Source organism: Dunckerocampus dactyliophorus, chromosome 7 (genome assembly GCF_027744805.1).
Source record: "Dunckerocampus dactyliophorus isolate RoL2022-P2 chromosome 7, RoL_Ddac_1.1, whole genome shotgun sequence".
Taxonomy (NCBI): Eukaryota; Metazoa; Chordata; class Actinopteri; order Syngnathiformes; family Syngnathidae; genus Dunckerocampus; species Dunckerocampus dactyliophorus.
The window spans coordinates 28045728-28068606 of NC_072825.1; the positions used below are offsets into that span (position 1 = coordinate 28045728).

At 40.1% G+C, this 22879-nt stretch overlaps 1 protein-coding gene across 1 annotated transcript in view; it reads right to left on the reverse strand.

The window, feature by feature from the left end:
- Positions 1 to 22879, reverse strand: part of taf2 (TAF2 RNA polymerase II, TATA box binding protein (TBP)-associated factor) — an 86013-nt gene that overhangs the window by 41363 nt on the left and 21771 nt on the right. The window contains exons 11-16 of the mRNA XM_054780972.1: positions 12802 to 12887; positions 12590 to 12725; positions 8719 to 8873; positions 6844 to 6958; positions 207 to 316; positions 45 to 110 (exon numbers count right to left, since the gene is read on the reverse strand). Of these exons, the coding sequence (XP_054636947.1) occupies positions 45 to 110; positions 207 to 316; positions 6844 to 6958; positions 8719 to 8873; positions 12590 to 12725; positions 12802 to 12887 (668 nt within the window). The remainder of the gene's footprint in view (positions 1 to 44; positions 111 to 206; positions 317 to 6843; positions 6959 to 8718; positions 8874 to 12589; positions 12726 to 12801; positions 12888 to 22879) is intronic.

Genomic DNA, 22879 nt, shown 5'->3' on the forward strand with positions numbered 1-22879 from the left:
ACTATCTTATCTTGTCTACTGAGTAGACAATACTTATTACTTACTCCATGGCTGATAAATCCATGTCCACTTCCTCTCCATTCATTAAAGGAATCTTCTTTTTCTTGTTCCTAGGGAAGAGAAATCAAGGCACACCAATGATAACAAAATTACAGACAATATTCTTCCATGTTATGTATTTCATATTCAATGGAGGTTCACGGCACCTTCGGCTCTTGGAGTGACATGGAATATCATGTTTGAGGCTGTTCTCTTCGATCTGCAAAGTGTGATTGAAAGATCCATCCAATTCCTGTACTGTCACCTTGATGGGACCCTGAAAGATTATAGATTTGATAAATGGGAGTGACGATACAGTGAATGTAGAGCAGGGGTGCCCATTAAGTCGATAGCAAGCTACCAGTCGATTGCACAGGTAGTGTTGGTTGATGACATAAACGTCACTTTGTAGATGTCAAATGACATCAGTTAGCAGACATTAAGCAACCTCCCTGATTAAGCTCCCCTCCTGATTCGCTGTTGCTACCCAGCAGCAAAGATTAAGTGGTGAACAGACATCTCAAGTTACACACAGAGATGTAACTTTCATCTTTATTATGCTGATTGCTATACTGTGAATTGCTTGATGGCTTTGCTTCACGTCCTGAACTCCACTATATCAATTCATGTTTTCTACACTTGCGTCTGTTAAACTATTATTTCATGATGAATTGGAAAATGTGCCCATTGTTGAAACATTTTAATATGTTGCCTTGATTTTGGCTACATTGTCTTTTGCATAATCATTTTTATGTCTTGTATATGTGTAATGTTTGATAGGAAATGCTAACTGGATGTAATACATGAACTGTGTGTCTAATGAACACGACATACGGTCAAACTTGTCGATAGCGGCCACTAGAGGGAGACTGCAAAAGTGGCCGCTATAGACAGGTGGCCTCTATCGACAGGTTGGCGGCCATTTTGAATGTTGACCAGTAGAGGGCACTGTGGGACTGCAGATAAAAGTTGTAAAGACCTACTAGGCTTGTTATTCTCCACCACCCACAGAACAAAGCTGTGCTAGTATTGTCTTTTGTTATGTTTGTTTTTAATATTTTGTTTTTGAATTTGGATTTGGTTGGCTGATCTTAAACTTTTTTGAAGAAAATTTTAGTTTTAATAAAAAAAGTTTTAATATAATCTTTACATTTAAAACATTATTACAGTACATGTTTCTTGTTTCAAATGTGTTTATTATTATTTTTGAACAAATTTCAATTGCAAACTACTGTACACGTTTTTCTCAAATGATGAATATGAATAAATCTATCATCTGTGAGTGCTGAACTTAAACTTTCTTGAAAAAATCGAACATCGATGTCTGCCTTGCCGCCTGCTTTTGATGCTGACACTCCCTCTGTACTGCCTCCTCCAAGTCGGTGCACCTATCCAGCATATCAATGCATCCCTTGCTGACCGCCAATGTTTTAATCTGTTCAAGGCTCCTGAATGCTTCTGAAAAACTAATCAGATTTGGCTCCTGTTGGCTGGGTTGGGGTTCCTCCTCGTCACTGTCATCTCCAATGTCTGTGTTGTTCTGTAGCCGTCGTTGGTAGTTCTCCAGAGTTGTAGCCTGATTCTGATCGGTAGTCGCCAGCAATTCATCAACCCACACCAACTCTTCTAATGACATCTTCAACTCCTTCTGGCACACGGCATCCAATTCATCTCCTGGCTCCTCTGCTTTCACCTGCTCTGCCCCTGCCTCGAAGTCCTCAGGGCCGACACCACACTTGGTAAAGCACTTCTGGATGGTCTCAGGGCTGGTGTCCTTCCACGCTCTGTCAACCCAGTAGACGGCCTTGAGGATGTCTGTGTTTCTCATGAGTTCTGGTGCTGTCAGGCTCGGCTCCTGTTCCATCTGATGTATGATGCTTCTCAGCTGCCGCTTGCGGAACTTTAGCTTTGCTGCTTGGATGATGCCCTGGTCCATTGGCTGGGTGATAGAGGTGGTGTTCGGTGGTGGAAATACGAGCTTGATGTGTGACAGCTGCAGGTGAGGGTGACAAGGAGCATTATCCAGGAGCATCAGAATCTTCCTACTTTGCCGCTGCATCTTCTGGTCATCCATGCCTTCTTGTTAGCGTGATAGTCAACAGGCAGATCCTTCCGGTCGATCTTCCCAAAGTAACGCGGCTTGATTGCTTTTCCGATCACCATCGTTGGCTCTTTCTCCCCGAGGGCGTTGGTGCAAAGCATCAGGGTGATGCGCTCCTTTGACCGCTTCCCGCCGGAGCAGTCTGTCCCTCTAAAATGCAGTGTGGAGTCGATGGATGCCTTGTAGAACAGCCCTGTCTCGTCCATGTTGTACTGTATATGTCACGAAGGGCATAGCCGTCACATAGATCCGGCAGCTTCTGCTTCCAGTCGTCAACTAATGCGGTCTCCACGCCCCCACTCTCTCCATTCATCTTCCCGAAGATAATGTTGTGACGCCGACAAAAGGCGTCTAACCAACCGTTGGATGCCTTGAATTCATCGAGTTGGAGCTGGGTTGCTATCTCCTTTGCCTTCTCCTGCAGAAGAGGTCCACTCACAGGGAGCTGCCGAGCCGTACTGTCCTTAAACCACTCGTAGCCTTTCCCTCGATGGACAACTCCTGTACGACTGAGAGCCTACACAGACGCACTCGTAGAGGATGGCATTGAGCTCATCATTTGCTGTCTTCCTGACCTTACTCTTGCGGTCGAGTGGCATGTTGCTTTTAAACTCCTCGATCCACTCCTGCTTGCACTTGAGAATGTTCAGAATTTGAGTCCTCCTGCATCGATGACCTTGGGTAGACAGCTTCACGGCGATGGAACGGGTGCTCAACTTGTCCTTGTCATGCATCCTGATGACCTCGATCTTCTTCTCTAGCGAGAGTTGATTCCGACCTCCATGCGACTTCACAGCGTTAGAAGCCATTGAACAATTTGCAGACTTGCTAACTTTGAATGGGTGTGTATGTAACAGGTTTACTTGTTCTAACAGTGGATGGAATAATGGCTCAATAGCGCCCTCTCTCACTCGTGGGCTATACTGTATATACCTGTACGGCAGAGTGTCATTACAGCTTTAGTTCATCGGGAAGTGACGGTGCAACGTCACGAGCAGGAGAGTTAGGCTGAGTGCTAACTGTGAGTGTCGAGAGAGTTGGGAAGTGTGTGGATGTAAAGTCCTGCAGTGTTCTCCGCTGTTAATAAAGCGATTAAAGTGCATCGGCGACGTGAGTCTCTCCTTCCCCACAACAAGGGGCATTACAGTATTGACCAGTGCACATTGTCTCACACCAGGAAATAAACGGTGTCACTGTAGTAGCAAGCTCCTAAGAAGACGGCTTTTTTTTGTGTCGAATACAGAAGATGAGGACTTTGATGGATTTATGGATGAGGATTGATCAAAAATAACGTGAGTACAATCTAAAATACTTCAATTAAATACAACCGAACTCAGTTTTGTTCCCGCTGACTTTTTAAAAACACACGATAGCATCCATGCTAGCGTGTTTAGCGTGCATGCAGTATTGTATTGTATTGTAGCGTCGCTGGGAGCACGTCCTGTTCCCAGCCTACTTTGCGGTAATGTTTTGGTGCAAATGCTCTTAAAGTTACATGTTTGACCAGGAAATAAACGGTGTCACTTTAGTAGCAAGCTCCAAAGAAGACAGCTTTTTTATGTGGAACAACTGACAGTTTGTGTGGATCTTGTGAATGATTGTGACTGAGCTAGGACTCAGTAATTAAAGTCTACACACGACGGCTTCATTGATTAAAAAAACGAAACTTTTTCGTGCATGAAGCTTTTACTTGAGTCGGTAATTTGGCCGCTATATGCAGTCAGATATTGACCAAGGGATACTAAATGGGTGGCCGCTGGCCGCGTTAGCGAGGTGACTGCTATACACAGGGTCTATAACATGGGAATTTGCTGTGGGGGATTTTTCAGTGGCCGGTATAGGCAGGTGGCCGTTCTATACAGGTGGCCGCTAAAACAGGTTTGACTGTAGTTATTTTGACTGACAGGTTATGTACACGACTATTGAGGAATTATGTGTAATTAAATCTTTATTGCCATACTGAATTGAATTGTGAATTATTGAATAATATTTACTGCTTTGATTACCTGTAAACTGTGAATGTGAAATACTAATCTAAAAGCAGTTTCGAAGTTTACTGGTTAGATTTTATATAGTATGTTTTATAGTAAGAGATATATCAGGTCGACTTGTAACCTGCATGCTGAAAAAGTGTGCACCCCTAATATACATGTACATGTACATAAATACTTATATTTATAAATAGAGTACCGGTAAATATATTACACATTTATAAATATATTTTCTATGTTTCTAGTAGGAGGTAGATCTGTGGGATGTGGTCCTTTTAAAAGTAGCTCGCAGACTGAAAAAGTGCGAGCACCCCTGATGCCACATGTCAACAAGGGATGGGTACTGAATTCGGTAATTTTGTAGGCACCGAATGAATTTCTTCGGTACAATTAAACACCGATTAATGTAAAATTAAAAAGGTACCACGTTTCGGTACCTTAATGGCAGTCTCCGTGGAGTGTCATGGCGGCGCTCCTAACAACATTCAATTTACAAAAGAATCCAGAGGGAAGGGGAATGTTTACACCCCTGCAACTTATATATCCAAGTTTTTGTGCGATTGATGTGCTCTCGCCGTACAGGCAACACATGACCGACTTACTCGCCATGTGTGGAACATGTAAAAATATCTGAAGGTGCGCTGGCCGCACTAATTACAGTACGTATGTGGGGTGCACGTGTGGCACACGACACACATACGGAGTCTGCAAGTACGACGTACAAAAAAATTGACATTTTGCCAAACCTGACACCAGTAAAACGTACAAAAGACACACAACAAAAGACACACGTTGGCCATACGGACGACACACAAAGACGTACAAAGTGTGTAAGTTTGTCTTGCAACCTGAAAAAAACGTGAGCTCCCATTGAGTTTGTTTGACATGATAAGAAATTTATGAGACCGACACGACACACATGCATCCGCCGTGTTTTTCTTGCGGGTTTTGCACGTAGACTGGTCGAAGGAGCCCATACAACCATTTGTGACCTGTGCTTAAGACACCGCTGGTGTTCATATTTCCAAACTTTTTCTGCTCAGACGGCCTTCAACGTCCTCCATTTCTTTCAGTATGGCAGATTTTTGGCGCTTTTGCGAGGGGGAAAACCCAGAAATGATGTATAAAGAAAAGTTAACCCATCACAGCTCTGTGCTCCGCGTTGCCATTGACACGAGGTTAGATTTTTGTGGAGGTGCACATCAAGCTACGGCGGAGGGATGCCACTGGCCGCTGTACAGTGTCGTGATGCTGACAGCTAGTATACAAAGCTATCAACTCAGTACAACATAGAGCAAACATGGTGGTGCCCAGCTATGAGATATGACTAAATATTAAAAAACTAAGCCAATGCAGTGAATTTAATTTCTGTAAATATAGCCATTTCTTCCATCACATAAGACAAACACTTAGGCTTAAGAAAGCTGGAAAATAAATGTTGCAATGTCCTTGTATTATTAAGGGTTTTCCTAGAGAAGCGGATAAGTTTCATTTCCTTGGCTTTGTTCACGCATGGTGTGCACCCAAACAGTCATGTTGTCATTGTCCATTCTAGGGGTGTCACGAGACACCCAACTCACAAGATGAGACAATGCGTGAGATTGCGTCCACAAGAACAAGACTAGAATTTAATATTCATTCTTCAAAAAGTGCAACAAAAAATATGACTGGACAAACTTTGTTATTTAACCTTCTCACAAAACAATACAGGTGCCTTTTGAAATGTTTATTGTCCCACAAATTGACTGTAAACTATATTGTTAACATTTTTTGAGACCAAAGAAACCACTAATGGTAAATTTTATAATAATAATATATCATAAAAATCCAACATTTCCTTTAATATGTCATCTTTCCCACTGTAAAATCTGTTTGTGGCATTTATTTTGTCACAGGCAATTCATATTGTCTGTCACATGTTGACATACTTGAAATGCTGGCTTTTCAACTGAATAAAACAGCAGCATTTCTATGTGATGACTTTCTGTGAACGCACACTTTTTTTTTTGTATTTACTTTGCCGACCAAACCTCTCAGTAAGTGTTGACCGTCAGGATGAAGTCTCTGCATCTCAATATGTAGATTATTCCCCAGCTGGGAAAACTGGGTTGGGTGGATATGTTTGAAGTGGGTAAATTTGTTTTGTTGTCTTTTATGTTGCTACCACTTTCGAATAAATTCAGCATACTGGTTCATTTGTTTTGAAGGGCTCACCTTGCTTATAATGAATAATATTATCACATGGGGGCTATGGCATTTGGATTGGCACGTATCTTTTTCCCTCCAAACCTATGCTATGTTACCTTGCATTGCTCCTCACAAAGCTCCACTTTTGCTGTGTGTCTGCTAGCGGCCCTGTCTACCCCCACAGAAAAAGCGACTGCATGACTGGAGTGGTCTCACTCTGTTTGCTGTTACTCTATGAAGTGTCTAGGTGCTGAACCAGTGAATAGAGTGATCCCTCGTCCTAACAGTGTGGAGGCAAGAGAAAAGGAAAACAGACACCCATTCAAACGGCAATACGTGGAGGCCGGCAAAATTATCCAGTTCATTTTAATTTATCGTGTGATTAATTTATTTATTTATTATAGCGAAACAGCTTTTTTTCTGATCGGCAAATCTTGTCACGTTTTTAACTTGCGAGATCTTGTGACATGAGATCTCGTGACACCCTTAGTCTATTCCCAGCATAAAAATCTTTCAAATACTCACCACATACTTCTGAGTCCCCGAAGACGTGTAGTCCTGGCGGATCTCCAGCTCCAGAACATTCCTCTTTCTGTTGAATGCAAAGCTGCCAAAGAATTTGACGACAGCACTCTGATCTCTAGTAACAAAAAAGTTCAGACCAACAACTATCTTTGAAACTGAAAATATATATACATACAGACCCTTTCCAAAAAAATTGAATGTCATGGAAAAGTTGTTAAATTTCCATAATTCCATTCAAAAAGTTAAACTTTCGTAGATTATAGATTCAGGGCCCACAATTTAAACGATTTCAAGTGTTTATTTGTTTATTTTTACGTAATTTGGGCTTCGAGCTCATAAAACCCACGAAAACAGGAATTTAAAAAATTATAATACTGTGAAGAAATCACCATTTACTTCTCTGTTTTTGCAGGAAAAAAAGAAAGAAATTAGGATCACATCAAATCAATCAAAATATGGTACTTTCAAAACGATATGTCAATCTTCAATACTTGGTTGGGAATCCCTTAATCACTGCCTCGATGCAACGTGGCATTGAAGCAATCAGCCTGTGGCATTGCCTGGGAGTTATGGAAGCCCAGATTTCCTTGATGCTTGCTGTCAGCTCTTCTTTGTTGTTGGGTCTGGTGCTCCTCATTTTCCTCTTGATAGATCCCCATAGATTCTCAAATGGGTTTAGGTCCGGTGAGTTGGCTGCCCAGTCAAGCACTGTGATGGCATGGGCATCAAACCAGGTTTTGGTGCTTCTGGCGGTATGGGCAGGGGCCAGGTCCAGCTGGAAGATGAAATCTGCATCTCCATACAGATCCTCAGCAGAAGGAATCATGAAGTCCTCTAAAACATTCTGGTAGACTGTTGCGGTGACCTTGGATTTAAGAAAGCAGAGTTTACCAACACCTGCACGGACATTGCACCCCAAATCATGACGGACTGTGGATATTTCACACTGGACCTCAGGCAGCTTGGGTTCTGTTCCCCATCTTCCTCCAAACCCTTGGACCTTGATTCCCAAATGAAAGGCACACTTTACTTTCATCGGAAAAGAGGACCTTGGACCACTGGCCAACAGTCCAGTCCTTCTTCTCCTTGGCCCAGTGGAGACGCTTCCTACGTTGGCTCAGGTTCAGAAGTGGCTTGACCCGAGGAACCCGACAGTTGTAGCCCATCTCCCGGATGCGTCTGAATGTGGTGGTTTTTGAAGCTGTGACTCCTGCCTCATTCCACTCTTTCTGGATCTCTGCCAGATTCTTGAATCTTCCCTGTTTGATAATCCGCTGAAGCCCATGGTCATCTCTTTTGCTGGTGCATCTTCTCCTGCCACATTTTGTCCTTCCTCTAGACTTTCCATTGATATGCTTGGACACAGCACTCTGTGAACAACCAGCCTCCTTAGCTATGAACTTTTGTGGCTTACCCATCCTATGGAGGGTATCAATGATGGTCTTCTGGCCAGTTGGCATGTCTGCAGTCTTCCCCATATTGAACCCAACTGAGACAATTGAACCAAACTGAAGCAATTTAATGACACCTGAGGAAGCCTGTGCAGGTGATTTGAGTTTAGTAGATGATTAGTGTGTGACACTCAGTTTAAAATATTCGGGCTGATTTCTTCACAGTATTCAAATTTTTTGAATTCCTGTTTTCGTGGGTTTAATGAGCTGGAAGCCCAAATTATGTAAAAATAAACAAATAAATACTTGAAATCATTTAAATTGTGGGCCCTGAATCTATAATCTATGGAAGTTTAACTTTTTGAATGGAATTATAGAAATTAAACAACTTTTCCATGACATTCTAATTTTTTGGAAAGGGTCTGTATATATATATATATATATATATAAGAAAATCCATAAGCATAAAAGCAATGAAGGATACACCCATTGTTTAATGAGAGGAGCGATGTCTTTGCCAGAGACGTTGGAAATAGATTTCAAGAAGGCGTGGGTAGAAAGAAGCATCTGGCTCCACATGTGACTCTGGTACCTCTGTGAAGATGCCGTGCTGGCCAGACTCAAAAGCTTGTTGAAAACCTATCAGAAAGACACAAAACAACATTTCTACCATATTATATATTGTATATAATACTGTATTGAGAGTGGTTCCATTGTATTTTTATTGCTTTATGCTGTATATACCACATAGGGTTTCCCCTTGTATTTTTTAAGCTGTGGTGATGGGCTGCATGGGAAGGCGGACTGCCGCGCTGTGTCATGCCACTGCTGCGTCGTGCAGTAAATGAACTCGGAGCTCGCAATCAGTTCAGGAGGCTTGATGAAGGAACTCCAACCGCTGGACATCGGTGTAAACACGGCGTTTAAAGTGAAGTTGCGAGCGGCGTGGGAGCGATGGATGACAACTACCGAACACAGCTTCACTAAGACTGGGAGACAGCGCCATTCGGGTTGGGCTAACGTGTCTGATGCACTGCTGTTCGAGCTTTCGCAAAAGCCAGCATCATTTCTGAGGCGCCGCACGGCAACGAGACTGACTCTGACAATGACGAGAGGGAACCTGGCGTGTTTGATGGAGAACTTGCCCCGCTGTTCATTTGGGATACAGAAGATGAGGACTTTGATGGATTTGTGGATGAGGATTGATCAAAAATAACGTGAGTACATTGTTAAATACTTCAATAAAGTATAACCCAACTCAGTTTTGCTCCCGCTGGCTTTCTAAAAACATACAATAGCATGCATGTAGCGTCGCTGGGAGAACTTCCTGTTCCCCAGTGTGCTTTGCGGTAGTGTTTTGGTGCAAATGCTCTTAAAGTTACATGTTTGAGCTACATAAGTTGTTAGTTATGGTTCTGCAAAAGTAGCGGTAGTGTCTTGTTTGTTTTTGCGTTGCTGTGTGATGTTTTTAGTTGTGCACCATGACTGAGACTGTCATGTTGAGTGATGACCATCCTGATTTCAAATGGGTTTGATAAACTGAATGAGAGTTCTGCTCTTAATCTGTCTAATGAAATAAAGCACTGTTGCTTAGATTTCTGAGCTACATGGTTTTAGCGTGCATACTTGCGCCCAATAATACGGTGTGCCTTGTGTATGTGTTAAATACAGAAATAGCACCTGAAACTGAGACTGCGCCTTTTAATACGGTGCGCCTTATGGCCGTGAAAATACGGTATAAACGACATCTGTAAAGTCGCGAAGGACTTGAAATTTGGATTATTTGTAGATGATACAACCCCTTTCTGCTGTGGAGATAGCACAGAGGAACTAATGGAAAAAAATCACAGAGGAATTAACTATACTAAAAACATGGTTCGATAATAATAGACTATCCCTAAAGCTCAATAAAACTAAAATACAGTAGACGCCCCTACAACGTAAATAATCAGTTCCGAGAACCTTTATGTTATAAGGATTTTATGTTATACGAAGCGTAAAATACATGTAAATAGCCTAATCCGTTCCAAGATCTTCCCAAACTCACCCATTTTGGTCCTTCATAATATTCAAAGTCCACCAAATATGGTGGGAAAATATAAGAAAACAGCATAAACACAGTAGAGTAACAATGCAATATAAAATAAGGTAATAAATAAGATAACTGTAAATGAATAAAACTGAAAAACAAAAACAATCTTACTGTTCACGAGATTGATCAGTACCATGCAAGTGGAGGCAGGAGGAGGAGGGGCAGGGGAGAACTAGCGTGAGTCTAAACACCACTCAAAGAGTGTAAGAGTCAGCTGGTCTCACAGACAAACGCACACGCACTACACAATAATGCTGTGTGCAAAATTTAAATTCGTAACTTAATTGTTTAAGTTAGTTTAAGAGCGACTACGAAGACAAAGGGAGCTTGAAGGGAGCAGCCTGTCTATCACACACGGAAGCGCTGGTTACGTCAGCCAATGAGATGAGAGGGTAGGCGGTGCCCCAATCATTAGCCAATGAGATGAGAGCGTAGGCGGTGCCCCGATCATCAGCCAATGAGATGAGAGCTTAGGCGGTGCTCAGATAATCAGCCAATAAGAGCATGAAGCAAACTAGTTTAAGGGCGACTACAATGAGGAAGGGAGCTCACAGACAAAAGGATGCGCTGGATAAGTCAGCCAATGAGATAAGAGCGTAGGCGGTGCCCCGATAATCAGCCAATGAGATGAAAGCGTAGGCGGTGCCCTGATAATGAGCCAATGAGAGCGTGAAGCGTCAGAAGGCGTCACCAAGTGTACCCTGTTAGTCTCTGTGTCGCTTGCACCGACTTGACGTTTTATGTTATATGGAATTCCTTACGTAATACGATACAAAAACTTTATGTTCTTTACGTACAGGGAACATACAAACCCTTTATTCCTAAAATCACAATTATTAAAATTTGCTGATCTGGTAAACTATCAAACAGCCAAAATTATGCATAAAGCAAACAACAACATGTTACCCAAAAACCTAAAATAATGATTCCCAACAAAAGCAGAGAAATATGGTCTTAGGGATAAATTAAACCTCAAAAATGTATATGCATGAACAACACTAAACACCTTCAGAATTTCTGTGTGTGGAATCAAGTTGTGGAACGGATTAAGTAAGGAACTCAAACAATGCACTAAAATGAGCGATTTCAAGAAACAGTACAAGCAGTTGATGTGTATAAAGTACAAGGAAGAAGACACCTGAACCACTGTGCACATATGGTACAATGCTATGTCTAACCAGTCTTATATTGACTACAAACTCTACATTGTCTGTACTCACTCACCATCAAACTGGGTCTCTGTCAACTATTTCATCAGCTATTATCAATTTCTTGGCATGATAAAGTCGGTTGTACATTGTACAAATGTATTGCAACTGATGTGAAACTGAGGAACGGTAGGATTAAATAATCTTTGCTTCTTCCTACTCCCTCTTGGACATGCACAATTGTGAATTGTGTTATGTGATGAGCGCCACTGTAATTTGTGTGCATGCTCAAGATGAATTAAACCATTACCATTACATAATTAAGCTGTTATTTAACATATATACTATATTCATTATACAAACTTGGGCAATTTTTACTCTTGTATGTAATCTTTAATATTATTAAATTAATGTATTATATAATACATATACTGTATGTATTAATTCATTATGCAAAGTTTGACAGTTTTTACTCCTGTATTTATTCTTTATCAAATAATTAAGGTATTGTTTAACATATATACTGTATGTATTTAATCATTATACAAAGTTTTTACTCCTGTATTTACGCTTTAATATTATTTAATGAAGGTATTATTTAACATATATACTGTATTTATTAATTGTACAGTGTTTGTCACAATTTACCCCCGTATTTATTCTTTATTATTATGTAATTAAAAGTATTACATATTTACCATACGGTATATTAAGTATTTATTTATTATACAAAGTTTTTGACAATTTTCCCTACTGTATTTATTCTTTTCTTGACTGAATTATCTCCAAACTAAACTAAACACACACATTACTTATGCTTTCTATTCCTATTAGAAAATGGTAATAAGTGAAAATGTTAAACACAGGAAGTGAGCAAATGATTAGTAATAGCTGTGACATGGAGAAGTGGAAGGATTAAATAAGCTCTGTTTCTTCCTCCTCCTTTTTGGACATGTTGAATTGTACTGTGTAAAAGTGTAAACGTGATGTTCTTTCATGTAAATTTGTTCAAAATAAACCATCACAAGTGCTTTATGCATAAAGTTGATTGACTGACGGTTGAAACGGAAATGAAAGTGTGACCCGGCGCAGGTCAAATAAACTAAACATCTCACCTGTAACATGAACTCCATGCTGATCCTGTTTTCTATGAGCCTCATCACTAGGTGAGCTTTACACTGGAACATCTTGTAGTACTCCCATGAAAGAGTATGCGGGTGCTTGAGGGAGAAGTGGAGGTGGGGAGTTGGACTGGAAAAAGAAAAGTACGCACGTGACGTCACATAAAATGATTCCTGGTGAGCAAGAATGACACGAAATGTATTACTTGTCCTTTTCTTTGCCTCCGCTGAAGGTTGGGTGTAAAAGAACTCCTCCCATCTTCAGCTCGTATTCCACAATCTTGTCCAGTTCCTGTGTATGTTCAATATACATCAGTCTAAATGCACACACAAATACAGTATGTTTGTTAACCCTGGCTACTAATGGCACCCTAACTCTGCTTCTTAAAGATAAACTGCACTTTTTTTGGAATTTTGCCATCACCCACAATCCTTATGTGAGACATGAACACGTCTTTCCCTTTTCTGTGCGTTCTAAAAGCAGAAGGACAGCTAGCATGAGACAGCTAACAATGCACGTAATGGGACACACTTATTCTGCCTAAAAAGTCCTCAAAAAAAGATATATATATATATATATATATACACACTAGGTCCCCAACTTATGAACACTCGACTAGCGAACATTCGCGGATACGAACACAAGCCGACTGGTCTATATTTTATTTTATTTTCCCTTGTAGTCGCTCAATCAGTATTTATACTGCTACTGTACATGCTTGACCAGTAGAGGGCATTGTGACACTGCTATGGGACCAACAGAGGCAGCGTTAGAGCTCATGGGACCAACAGAGGAAGAGTTAGACGCTTGGTATGGAATCACAGGAGTGCCAAAATTAAAAGGGAATATGTGCGGAAATACAAAAAGAATCAATAATACAAGAATATACAAATGCGGATCATACAAAGAGAATCAATAATTTAAAAAAATATACAAGCGTAGTCATATTTTTTACTATATTGTTTTTGTTTGTTCCGTATTGTCTTTGTTTTTTCCAATTTGCCGTTGTTTTTCCTGTTTTGTATTTGTCTTTTCCACTTGCGTTTTGTCATTGCGTTTTGTCATTGCATTTGATAATACCATGCAAATGCGGAAGAATGACCCGCCCACAGCAAAGGTGGGTCATTCAAAAGTAAACGGGGGAAATTTAAATAAGCTAAAATAAGGCATTTACCTCTTAAAAATTGCACCACACAGCTTCATCCATATCTGCATTCATCAACGCAGATATAGCCTTTAAAGACTTTAAAGACTTTTTTTTAATCAAAACTTTCCATGACATTTTCCACCAACCGAGCGATTGCTCATAATTCTCGTTGAAAACCTCTTCTCAATTCATCCACGTCCACCATACTTAAATTTCCCTGTTTACTTTTGATAAACATGTATTTGCGTCTACTTTCTGGAGTAGTATGGAGTAGTCATGATCCTGGCAGAATGACCGGGTCATTCCTCTGCATTTGCATGATATTACCAAATGCAATGACAAAACGCAAATGGAAAAGACAAATACAAAACAGGAAAAACAACGACAAATTGGAAAAAAACAAAGACAATACAGAAAAAAACAAAGACAAAATAGTAAAAAAATATGACTACATTTGTATATTTTTTTATTATTGATTCTCTTAGTATTTCCACATTTGTATATTTTTGTATTATTGATTCTCATTGTGTTTCCTCACGTATTGCCTTTTAATTTGGGCACTCCTGTGATTCCATAGCTGGGGAGATAAAGCTAAATGGAAAGCTAAATTATACAACCCGGACAAAGCATGTGATTAAAGTTTATGAAGAGTTAATAGGCCTGCTTAATTCTACACCACACACAGAACACTACCTCTTTTAGAAGAGTCTAACGACAACGACCATTTGTCCTTTTTTTTCCAATAACTCCTCCTCCTCCACCACGACGACGTATGCTCGGCCACTCCTCTTCAAAAGTAAATAACATTTATCATTACGTATTATTATATCATTTTTATTATTGTTATTTTCATTAATTATCCTCATTTAATATTATTACTGCATCCAAACTCATATTTACATACATGCACATATACTGTATATGTATACACGTACATGTAGTACCTACAGTATATCATTGGTAATATTACCTTTTCACCTACTTAAGAACAATTCGACATAAGAACGGTCGTCTGGAACCAATTGTGTTTGTAAGTTGGGGACCTAGTGTATACTAAAACGCCAGCAGTCGTTCCGTAAGTTGTACCACCCAAAATTGCACAATGAAGAGGGAAAAAAACATACAGTATATAAGTTGCACTGGACGATGAAGTCGCACCGGATGATAAGTCCCATTTTTGGGGGAAATTTATTTTATAAAATCAGAGACCAAGAACAGATATTTGATCTTGAAAGGCAAGTTATAGTCATAATAATAAAATGCAGAACATCCATCCATCCATTTTTTATACCGCTTGTCCTCATTAGGGTCGCGGGGGCATGCTGGAGCCTATCCCAGCTGACTTCAGGCGACAGGCGGGATACACCCTGGACTAGTCGCCAGCCAGGCTAAATAGGTGTCTGTTCACGTAACGTGAATACGTCGTATGTTAACATAATATATTAAAAGTTATTCAGTTAACTATAACCTTAACCCTAGGTTCCCAAAGTGGCGTAAGTGTACCCCAGGGGTACGCCAATTGGAATAGTGGGTATGTGAATAAAAATGAAAAACAATTAGCACGTACCACTCACAATTACAAGCGCGCCTGAACACATCACAATGCAAGAGAATGGAGCAGAAATGAGAAACAGTACGAAGTTGGTAATTGCTTGCATCATATGAACAAATAAGGAAGTTTGATGAATATTTTGTGCATTAAGAGTGTTTAATCTTGAAAATTTAATTTATACTAGTGTTTCAATCCCCGCATATCGCAGCGGTGAAAACCTGGCCCCGAAAATGAGGCTTTATAGTTGGTTGGTTGTATTTTTGTACTTCAGATACTGCTTTATCATGATTATTAAACTTTCCCCTTCAATTTGGTATTAAATTAATATGCAGATTTAAGCCATAGCCATCGTGAGTGGGCAAAAAAAGTGACGCTCAAATTCAAGCCATTCAAACAGAGAATGCCAACATCAGACCAGAATAAAATATATGTAGGATTACTTATCTTTTTATCAGTGCTAATGTGAAACTTTATCAAAATGTCACTATGCAAAATACACATTTTTGACCCGGAATTACTATAAAATTAATTAACCAATTAATTATGTTCAATATTTCAAGTTAATAAAGATTAAAAAGCTTTATGTTTTTAAGTGTGCAGAAGTAGGGGGTACATGGCTTCAGGTCAAATGTCTGAAGGGGTATGCCACTGTAAAAAGTGTGGGAACCACTGGCCTAAACAACCCGCAAAGTCATCTATATTCATCGCCTTGGCACCTACCCGGGCGTGGAGACGTAACTGCACTGTTGACAAGCCTATCACGGTAGCACGTAGTTCAAGCACCCATTTGTGAACTTGTTCCTCTCCAGTAGCTGTGGCCATCTACTTTTTAGCCCGCGATTAGCTTTTTTTGTTTTCTTTATTGCAATTAGAGTATCGTCCGCTTTTCGCCAGTCCCTCACAAGTTTCTTGTTTACTCCAAACCTTCTTTCTGCTGCTCAATTACTGTTTTCGACTGCATATTTCACTAGTCATCATTCTCGTATTGCCTGTATACACGGCCACTCTGGAAGCAGTTTCAGGTCACCCAGAACGCCATTCCCATGTGGATGGGAGGCTGAAACGATAAAATACTTGGCCGTTTTGACCTGAAAACGTCGCTGTGTGGATAGCCCCTCAGTTGTCTTTATAAGTTGATGTTTACATTGTAAATTTTCAGTGGAACAGGTTGATTGAAGTAGCAGATACTGGAACACAAGCCTAGAGCACCATCTTGCGGCTGTCAGTGTGAAAAAAACATGTAGAAGTAGGAGTACAAGTCACAGGACCATCCAAACCATGAAAAAAATGTGACTTATAGTCCGGAAAATACAATACTTGTCTGGCGTAGTGACACAGCGCCTCACTCACAGCTACCGAGTAGTGATGTGCAATACGACAGATTTCTTTTCCGATTCCATACTGAGTAAAATTCAGGCTGGTATTGGTGATACCAATCCAATACCGATGCTTAGTGCAAATACACTTGTGTCGGGTACATTTTAAAAAGTAGTGTATTTCAAATCATAGCATCGCTCATAAAATAAACAATATAAGACATCAGAGAAATTTATTCTATTATCTTTAACAATTGCATATCATTTAGACAAGTTCTCAATAATTTAGTTACTTTGCACTGTGTTCCTCAAATGACTGACCTATCAAATTATCAATATTTTGATTTCAGAATCGATTTGAGAGTCTAAAGATCTGGCATCACATCTGCACATCACTACTACCGAGAGATAACATAAACTACCGTATTTTCACAACCAGAAGGCACACTTAAAAGTCTTAAATTTTGTCCAAAATGGGCGGGGCGCCATATAATGCGGCGCGCCCTATGTGTGCACCGAGTTCCAAAATCTGTAAGTGTTGCTGTGTGACTTTGATGAGCGCTCCGCTCGACTGAATGGGAGCGTCTCCTGCCGACACGCTGCTTGTATAGAGGAAAGGTGGACGTGACTGAGGACAGCATGCCAACGTGAAAGAGGACGCTAAAGGCACGCGCCAGTAGTTACTGTATATAGGTATATTTTATGAAATGGCGCCATCTATCCATCCGGACAAGGACTACCGTGGCGCAGAAACATCCAGCGGATTACAAGGAAAGCTTGCCATCTTCCGCTCCTACTGCAGTAAAAACATTGCAGACAAACACATCCAGCCCAACTACATCACCAACATGGACGACATGCCGCTCACTTTCAACATCCTGGTGAACCACACTGTAGAGAAGAAGGGGACCAGCACGGTAGCGATACACACAACGGGGAAAGAGAAGTCAGCTTTTACTGTTGTGCTTGGTTGCCATGGTAATGGGCAGAAACTGCCACCTATGGTGATTTTTAAGAGGAAGATGCTGCCTAAAGAAAAGTGTCCAGCCGGACCAATCAAAAGCACTGGAAGGACAAGGAGAAAATGGCTGAGTGGCTGAGTGACGTGTACTGAAAGAGACCGGATGTTTTTTTCCTACGCGTCACCGTCCCTGTTGATCTGACTGCATGCGCACCCATCTCACAACCGCTGTGAAAAACCAAGTGCAGCAAATGAACTCGGAGCTTGACATAATTCCGGGAGACTTGACGAAGGAACTCTAACCGCTGGACATCGGTGTAAACACGACGTTTAAAGTGAAGTTGTGAGCGGCGTGGGAGCGATGGATGACAGCTAGCGAACTGAGCTTCACTAAAGGGCCTGTCACACCTTGACGATTTAGCCAGCGCATGCCTGACGTGATCATTTTTGATGGCATACGTTCAACTACGTTTTTTTTTGCAATTTTGGGCATATACATAGCGTCTTCATAACGAGTTAGACGTATACATGACGTATTAGTAACTTATATAGAACGTTTCTATAACTTATAGACAACTTATATCAACGAATGCGTAGCGTGTTGCCGACGTTCACAACTCATGCCCAATGCCCAACGCCTGTCACACCTTGACAATTTAGCCAGCGTACGATAACGTATGAAAAATTTGGCCAATACGCTGGCGTACATTGAATAAGTTATGGGTAAGTTTTGTATAAGTTAAGAGCACGCTGCAGCACGCCAGCATTCGTCGTAGTACGTCCAAGTAGTCTAAAAATTTAGTGCGCGCACAAAACTTTTAGACGTATGTCAACGTATGATTCATACGTCCCACATCCACGGGCAATAAGTTATGCAATCGTTGACACCCGTTCACACACGTTATTTGTAAGTTACACACAAGTCGTAATACGTCAACATACCTTGAGACAAAACTGTGTCTTCTTGGCAAGCGTTGGCTGTGAGGAGATGGAGGTTGTCGTGTTTGCATTAGTACATAAGTTAGCAGCTTGACTATGGAAACACAGGAGTACCAAAATTAAAAGGGAATACGTGTTGAAATACAAAGACAATTAATAATACAAAAATATACAAATGTGGAAATACAAAGAGAATCAATAATAAAAAAAATATATAAATGTAATCATATTTTTTTTCCATTTTGTCATTGTTTTTTCTGTATTGTCTTTGTTTTTTCCAATTTGCCGTTGTTTTTCCCGTTTTATATTTGTCTTTTCCACTTGCATTTTGTCATTGCATTTAGTAATGACAAAGACAAAACAGCAAAACCAACGCCAAAATGGAAAAAAACAAAGACAATACAGAAAAAACAGTGACAAAATGGAAAAAGAATATGACTACATTTGTATATTTTTTTAATTATTGATTCTCTTTGTATTTCCACACGTATTCCCTTTTAATTTTCGCACTCCTGTGTTTCCATACTTGACCAGTAGAGGACACTGTGACACTGAGAATGGAACAAACTTTTTTTTATTATTATTAGGCGTTAGAAAGGCGTTAGAACCTGCGTCATCTCCATCAGAAACGCCTTTCCCTCCTGTTGGTTCCATTCCGTGTTTTTGTTATCCAACTGTTAATTCTTAATGCCCATGGTTTGATACACTGTTAGTGTAATTTGTAATGCAGGGGTCTCAAACTCAATTTGCCTGGGGGCCGCTAGAGGCAGAGTCTGGGTGAGGCTGAGCCGCAAAAAGGGATGGATGACAGTATGTAAAGGAGATTAATGATAGATTATGAAAAGTGGAATATGGAGAAAGCATACCTTCTTCCCTAGGGTTACAGAAACAGGGAAGAAGGAATATGAATATAAAATATGAATGAAACAAGGGGGATAGGAGGAGGGGGGCAGGAAGAGCCAAAGACATCCATTAAGTAATGTACTGTAAAGGTGTGTAATGTCTTTGTGTAATTACACATAAAAGGAGAAATTAAAAGTGCACTGTTACATAGGTCGGAGTTTCGGAGAAGAACAAACACAAAGCAGCTCTCTGAGCACCATCGGCCACGATCGAGATCTCTACAGGCAGACATAGGCTGGATCACAGATCACAGCGTCTCCTTCATTTCTGAGCAAAGACCAAGATTCAAGATTCAAGAGTTTTATTGTCATATGCACAGTAAAACAGGAAGTTATACTATGCAATGAAATTCTTATTCTGTTCATTCTCCCGAAAAAAGAAAGAAAACACAAGAAAATGAATAAGAACAGAAGAAACATTAATACCAATAAACTGATCGGCGGAGAAGCAGCGGAGTCAGCAGCTTCACGGCTTCTCGTCTGCCCAGCTGAGTGGAGGAATGAATGAATGAGCGAAAGGCGGTGAGGCGACGTACTGCCCGGCCGAGGTCCCGCCCTCGAGAGCCATATACCTCACTGTGATTGGTTCGTTCCGCTCCGCACACGACAAGTGTCATTCATATCAAACTTGCAGGCCACACGAATATTAATCTTTCATATTAAGACGGGGGCCGCGAGTCTGAAACCCCTGTGCTAATGCAAACACAACAGCCTCCACCTCCTCTCATCCAACGCTTGCTTGAAGATCCCCAGCGGTCTCTATCTCCTCTCAGCCAATGTATGACAAGAAGAGAGGCAAGAAGATACAGTTTTGTCTCAAGGTATGTTGACGTATTACGACTTATGTGCAACTTACAAATAACATGTGTGAACGGGCGTTAACGATCGCCTCACTTATTGCCCGCAGATGCGGGACGTATCAATCATTCGTTGACATACCGTAAAGCACCGTGTATAAACCGCACCCGTGTATTAACCGTACCCCCATTTTCAGGCTCACGGCGGGGAAAAAACATTTTTTAGTTCATAAATACTTGCCAACTCTTTCATCTCAAATCAACATGCGTAAAAGGTACTAAGCAATTTCAAAAAGAAGAATAAAGGAGAAATCTGAACTTCTGCATCTAGATCTTTAATATTATGGCACAGATTAATAATAATAATAATAATAATAATAATAATAATAATAATAATAATAATAATAATAATAATAATAAAAAAATCAAAATAAAAAAAATTGCAATTTTCAGAGATGTTTTGATATCTTATCTTTCACTGCTTCTCTTTTTCTCTATTATTATTTTATTGCATTGCTTCAGTGTGAATTTGAATAAACTCCAAGGTTGTATTGTATTTTACATTGGAAGCTTAGGTTAGCTTCAGTGTATATAGAGATGGTTTCACTGTGTGAAAATACAGACAGCCGTCAGATAAGTTAGTTGCATACACAAGCATTTTCAGCAACTGTACAGCAGAGGGCGCTAAAGTCAAAGCAACTGTCTGACCCACAGACGGCTATCCTAAAATGGGCTTCTCGTCAATTTCTGCATCTGGTCACAGACCTGTCATCGTGTATAAACCGCACCCCGATTTTTTGCTTCTTACCAGTGGGAAAAAGTGCGGTTTATACACGGTGCTTTACGGTACATCAAAAAGTTTGGTTCATGCACCAAATTTTGGGACGACTTCGACGTACTACGACATATGCCGGCGTGCTTCCGCGTGCTGTTAACATATGTGCATGGCTCAGATCAAGGGTACCCTTTGCTGTCTTCAACTTCACTTGAGTAGTATTTGAAATTGTTGTTCTAACAATGTGTACTATCCCTATCACTCTGACGTTTATAGAGTGAGGAAGCTTACCAAACCATAAATTAAGCCCGTTCATGTTTTTATTTTGCGCTAGCATGGCTATGTTGTAAAAAAGTGTCTATATTTGGACATTGAAATGTTACATGTAAAGCATGTCTACTTTTGTTGTGAAATTAACAATATTTTCTCTGATAATGTTGTCATGATTTCTACTTAGAATTAAAGAATGATGTCTGAAATTGGTTTCTAATGTGTTTTACTCAAATATTCTCAGTGTAAAAAAACTGTCGTGTAATCATTAGTGACAAGTACAGTACCTTTGTGTCCGGCTGCCGATGAAAATTTTGAAGAACATAATTCCATGGAAAAACAAACCCCATGATGATTACAATGGTATATATTCATGGAATAATTACTCAACTCTGCAACTAAAGTGATTTTTTGTGCATAAAAGAGTAAAATAAGATTATTTGAACAAAAGTCTAACACACCTCAATTTCGTGTCCGGCCCGTTACGTACATACACTTCGAGCTCACAGCGTAAATTGCGTATTGCTAGTAAATATTGAATTAGAAAATAAAAAGTGCCTTCTTGGGCCAAACAAAACTTGTATCCTTCTGCTGGTTATTCGCCAAATACGCATTCAGCAGGGGAATGTTTCACCATGTCCGCCATTTTGTGTTAGCGTAATGTACGTTCAGTCACGACCTCGGCAGCATCTAGCAGCATCATTCAATTCGACGAGCAATCGGCGGTTTAACAACCATTGTCAAATCTAAGGTAAGATTTTTTCATTTTTATATATATTGGAGAAGATCTTTATGCACTTTGAAATGATTTTTTTCATCGGGTGAGTTACAAATGTTGTGTTTATCGAGCAATGTAACTCGTTTTGACAGCTGTTTTTTTTTTTACAGCTGTAGGTCGAAAAAAACACGCGAAGTGGGCAAAATTATTAATCATTACTAGTCGGATTTACTTACTTTTATCCGTCGTATTATATGTCGTTGACATTTATCCGAAACAAATAAATTCTAGCGTGTTCGTTGATAAATTGCTCCGTATTTAACCCGGAAGTGATCGGCGTGTCCCTCATGGGAGGTCAAAGATCGCCTTGTAATTTTGTCTTTAGCATGATAATTCAAGAACCACTCACTCAGTGCATTTCACTGAATCCTGGCTCATGTTGCCATAGTGCTGCAATGATTAGCTGATATTGTCGAGTTGATAGGTCAAAGTATATGTCATTACAGTCTTAAGAACGGCTGATGGGATTTGTAGTCTTTGTAGTGATACAACAATGGCATGGTAAGGACTGAAGGTCAATTTTTCTTTGCCATATTTTCAGAGCTTTAACTCAAGATCTAGATTTGTCACTTGTTTTTATTTACTTTATGATACTCTCTCAAATATAAGTTACTTTTCTAACAAAAGTCAAATCTATGCAGAGATAACAGCATAAAGTCGACACCGAATTATGTGCATTACATTTAAGAAAGAGTGAACTTCGAAGGGTTGCTATGGGAAATGGGAGATGCCTCGAGCTCTGTTGGTTAGTTGGGTGTGTGTTTTGCAATGTTTGAAGTTTGTGTTGATAACATTACCAAGGTCTATCCACAAGTTTGAAATTTTACCCAAAAAGTAACACTTGAT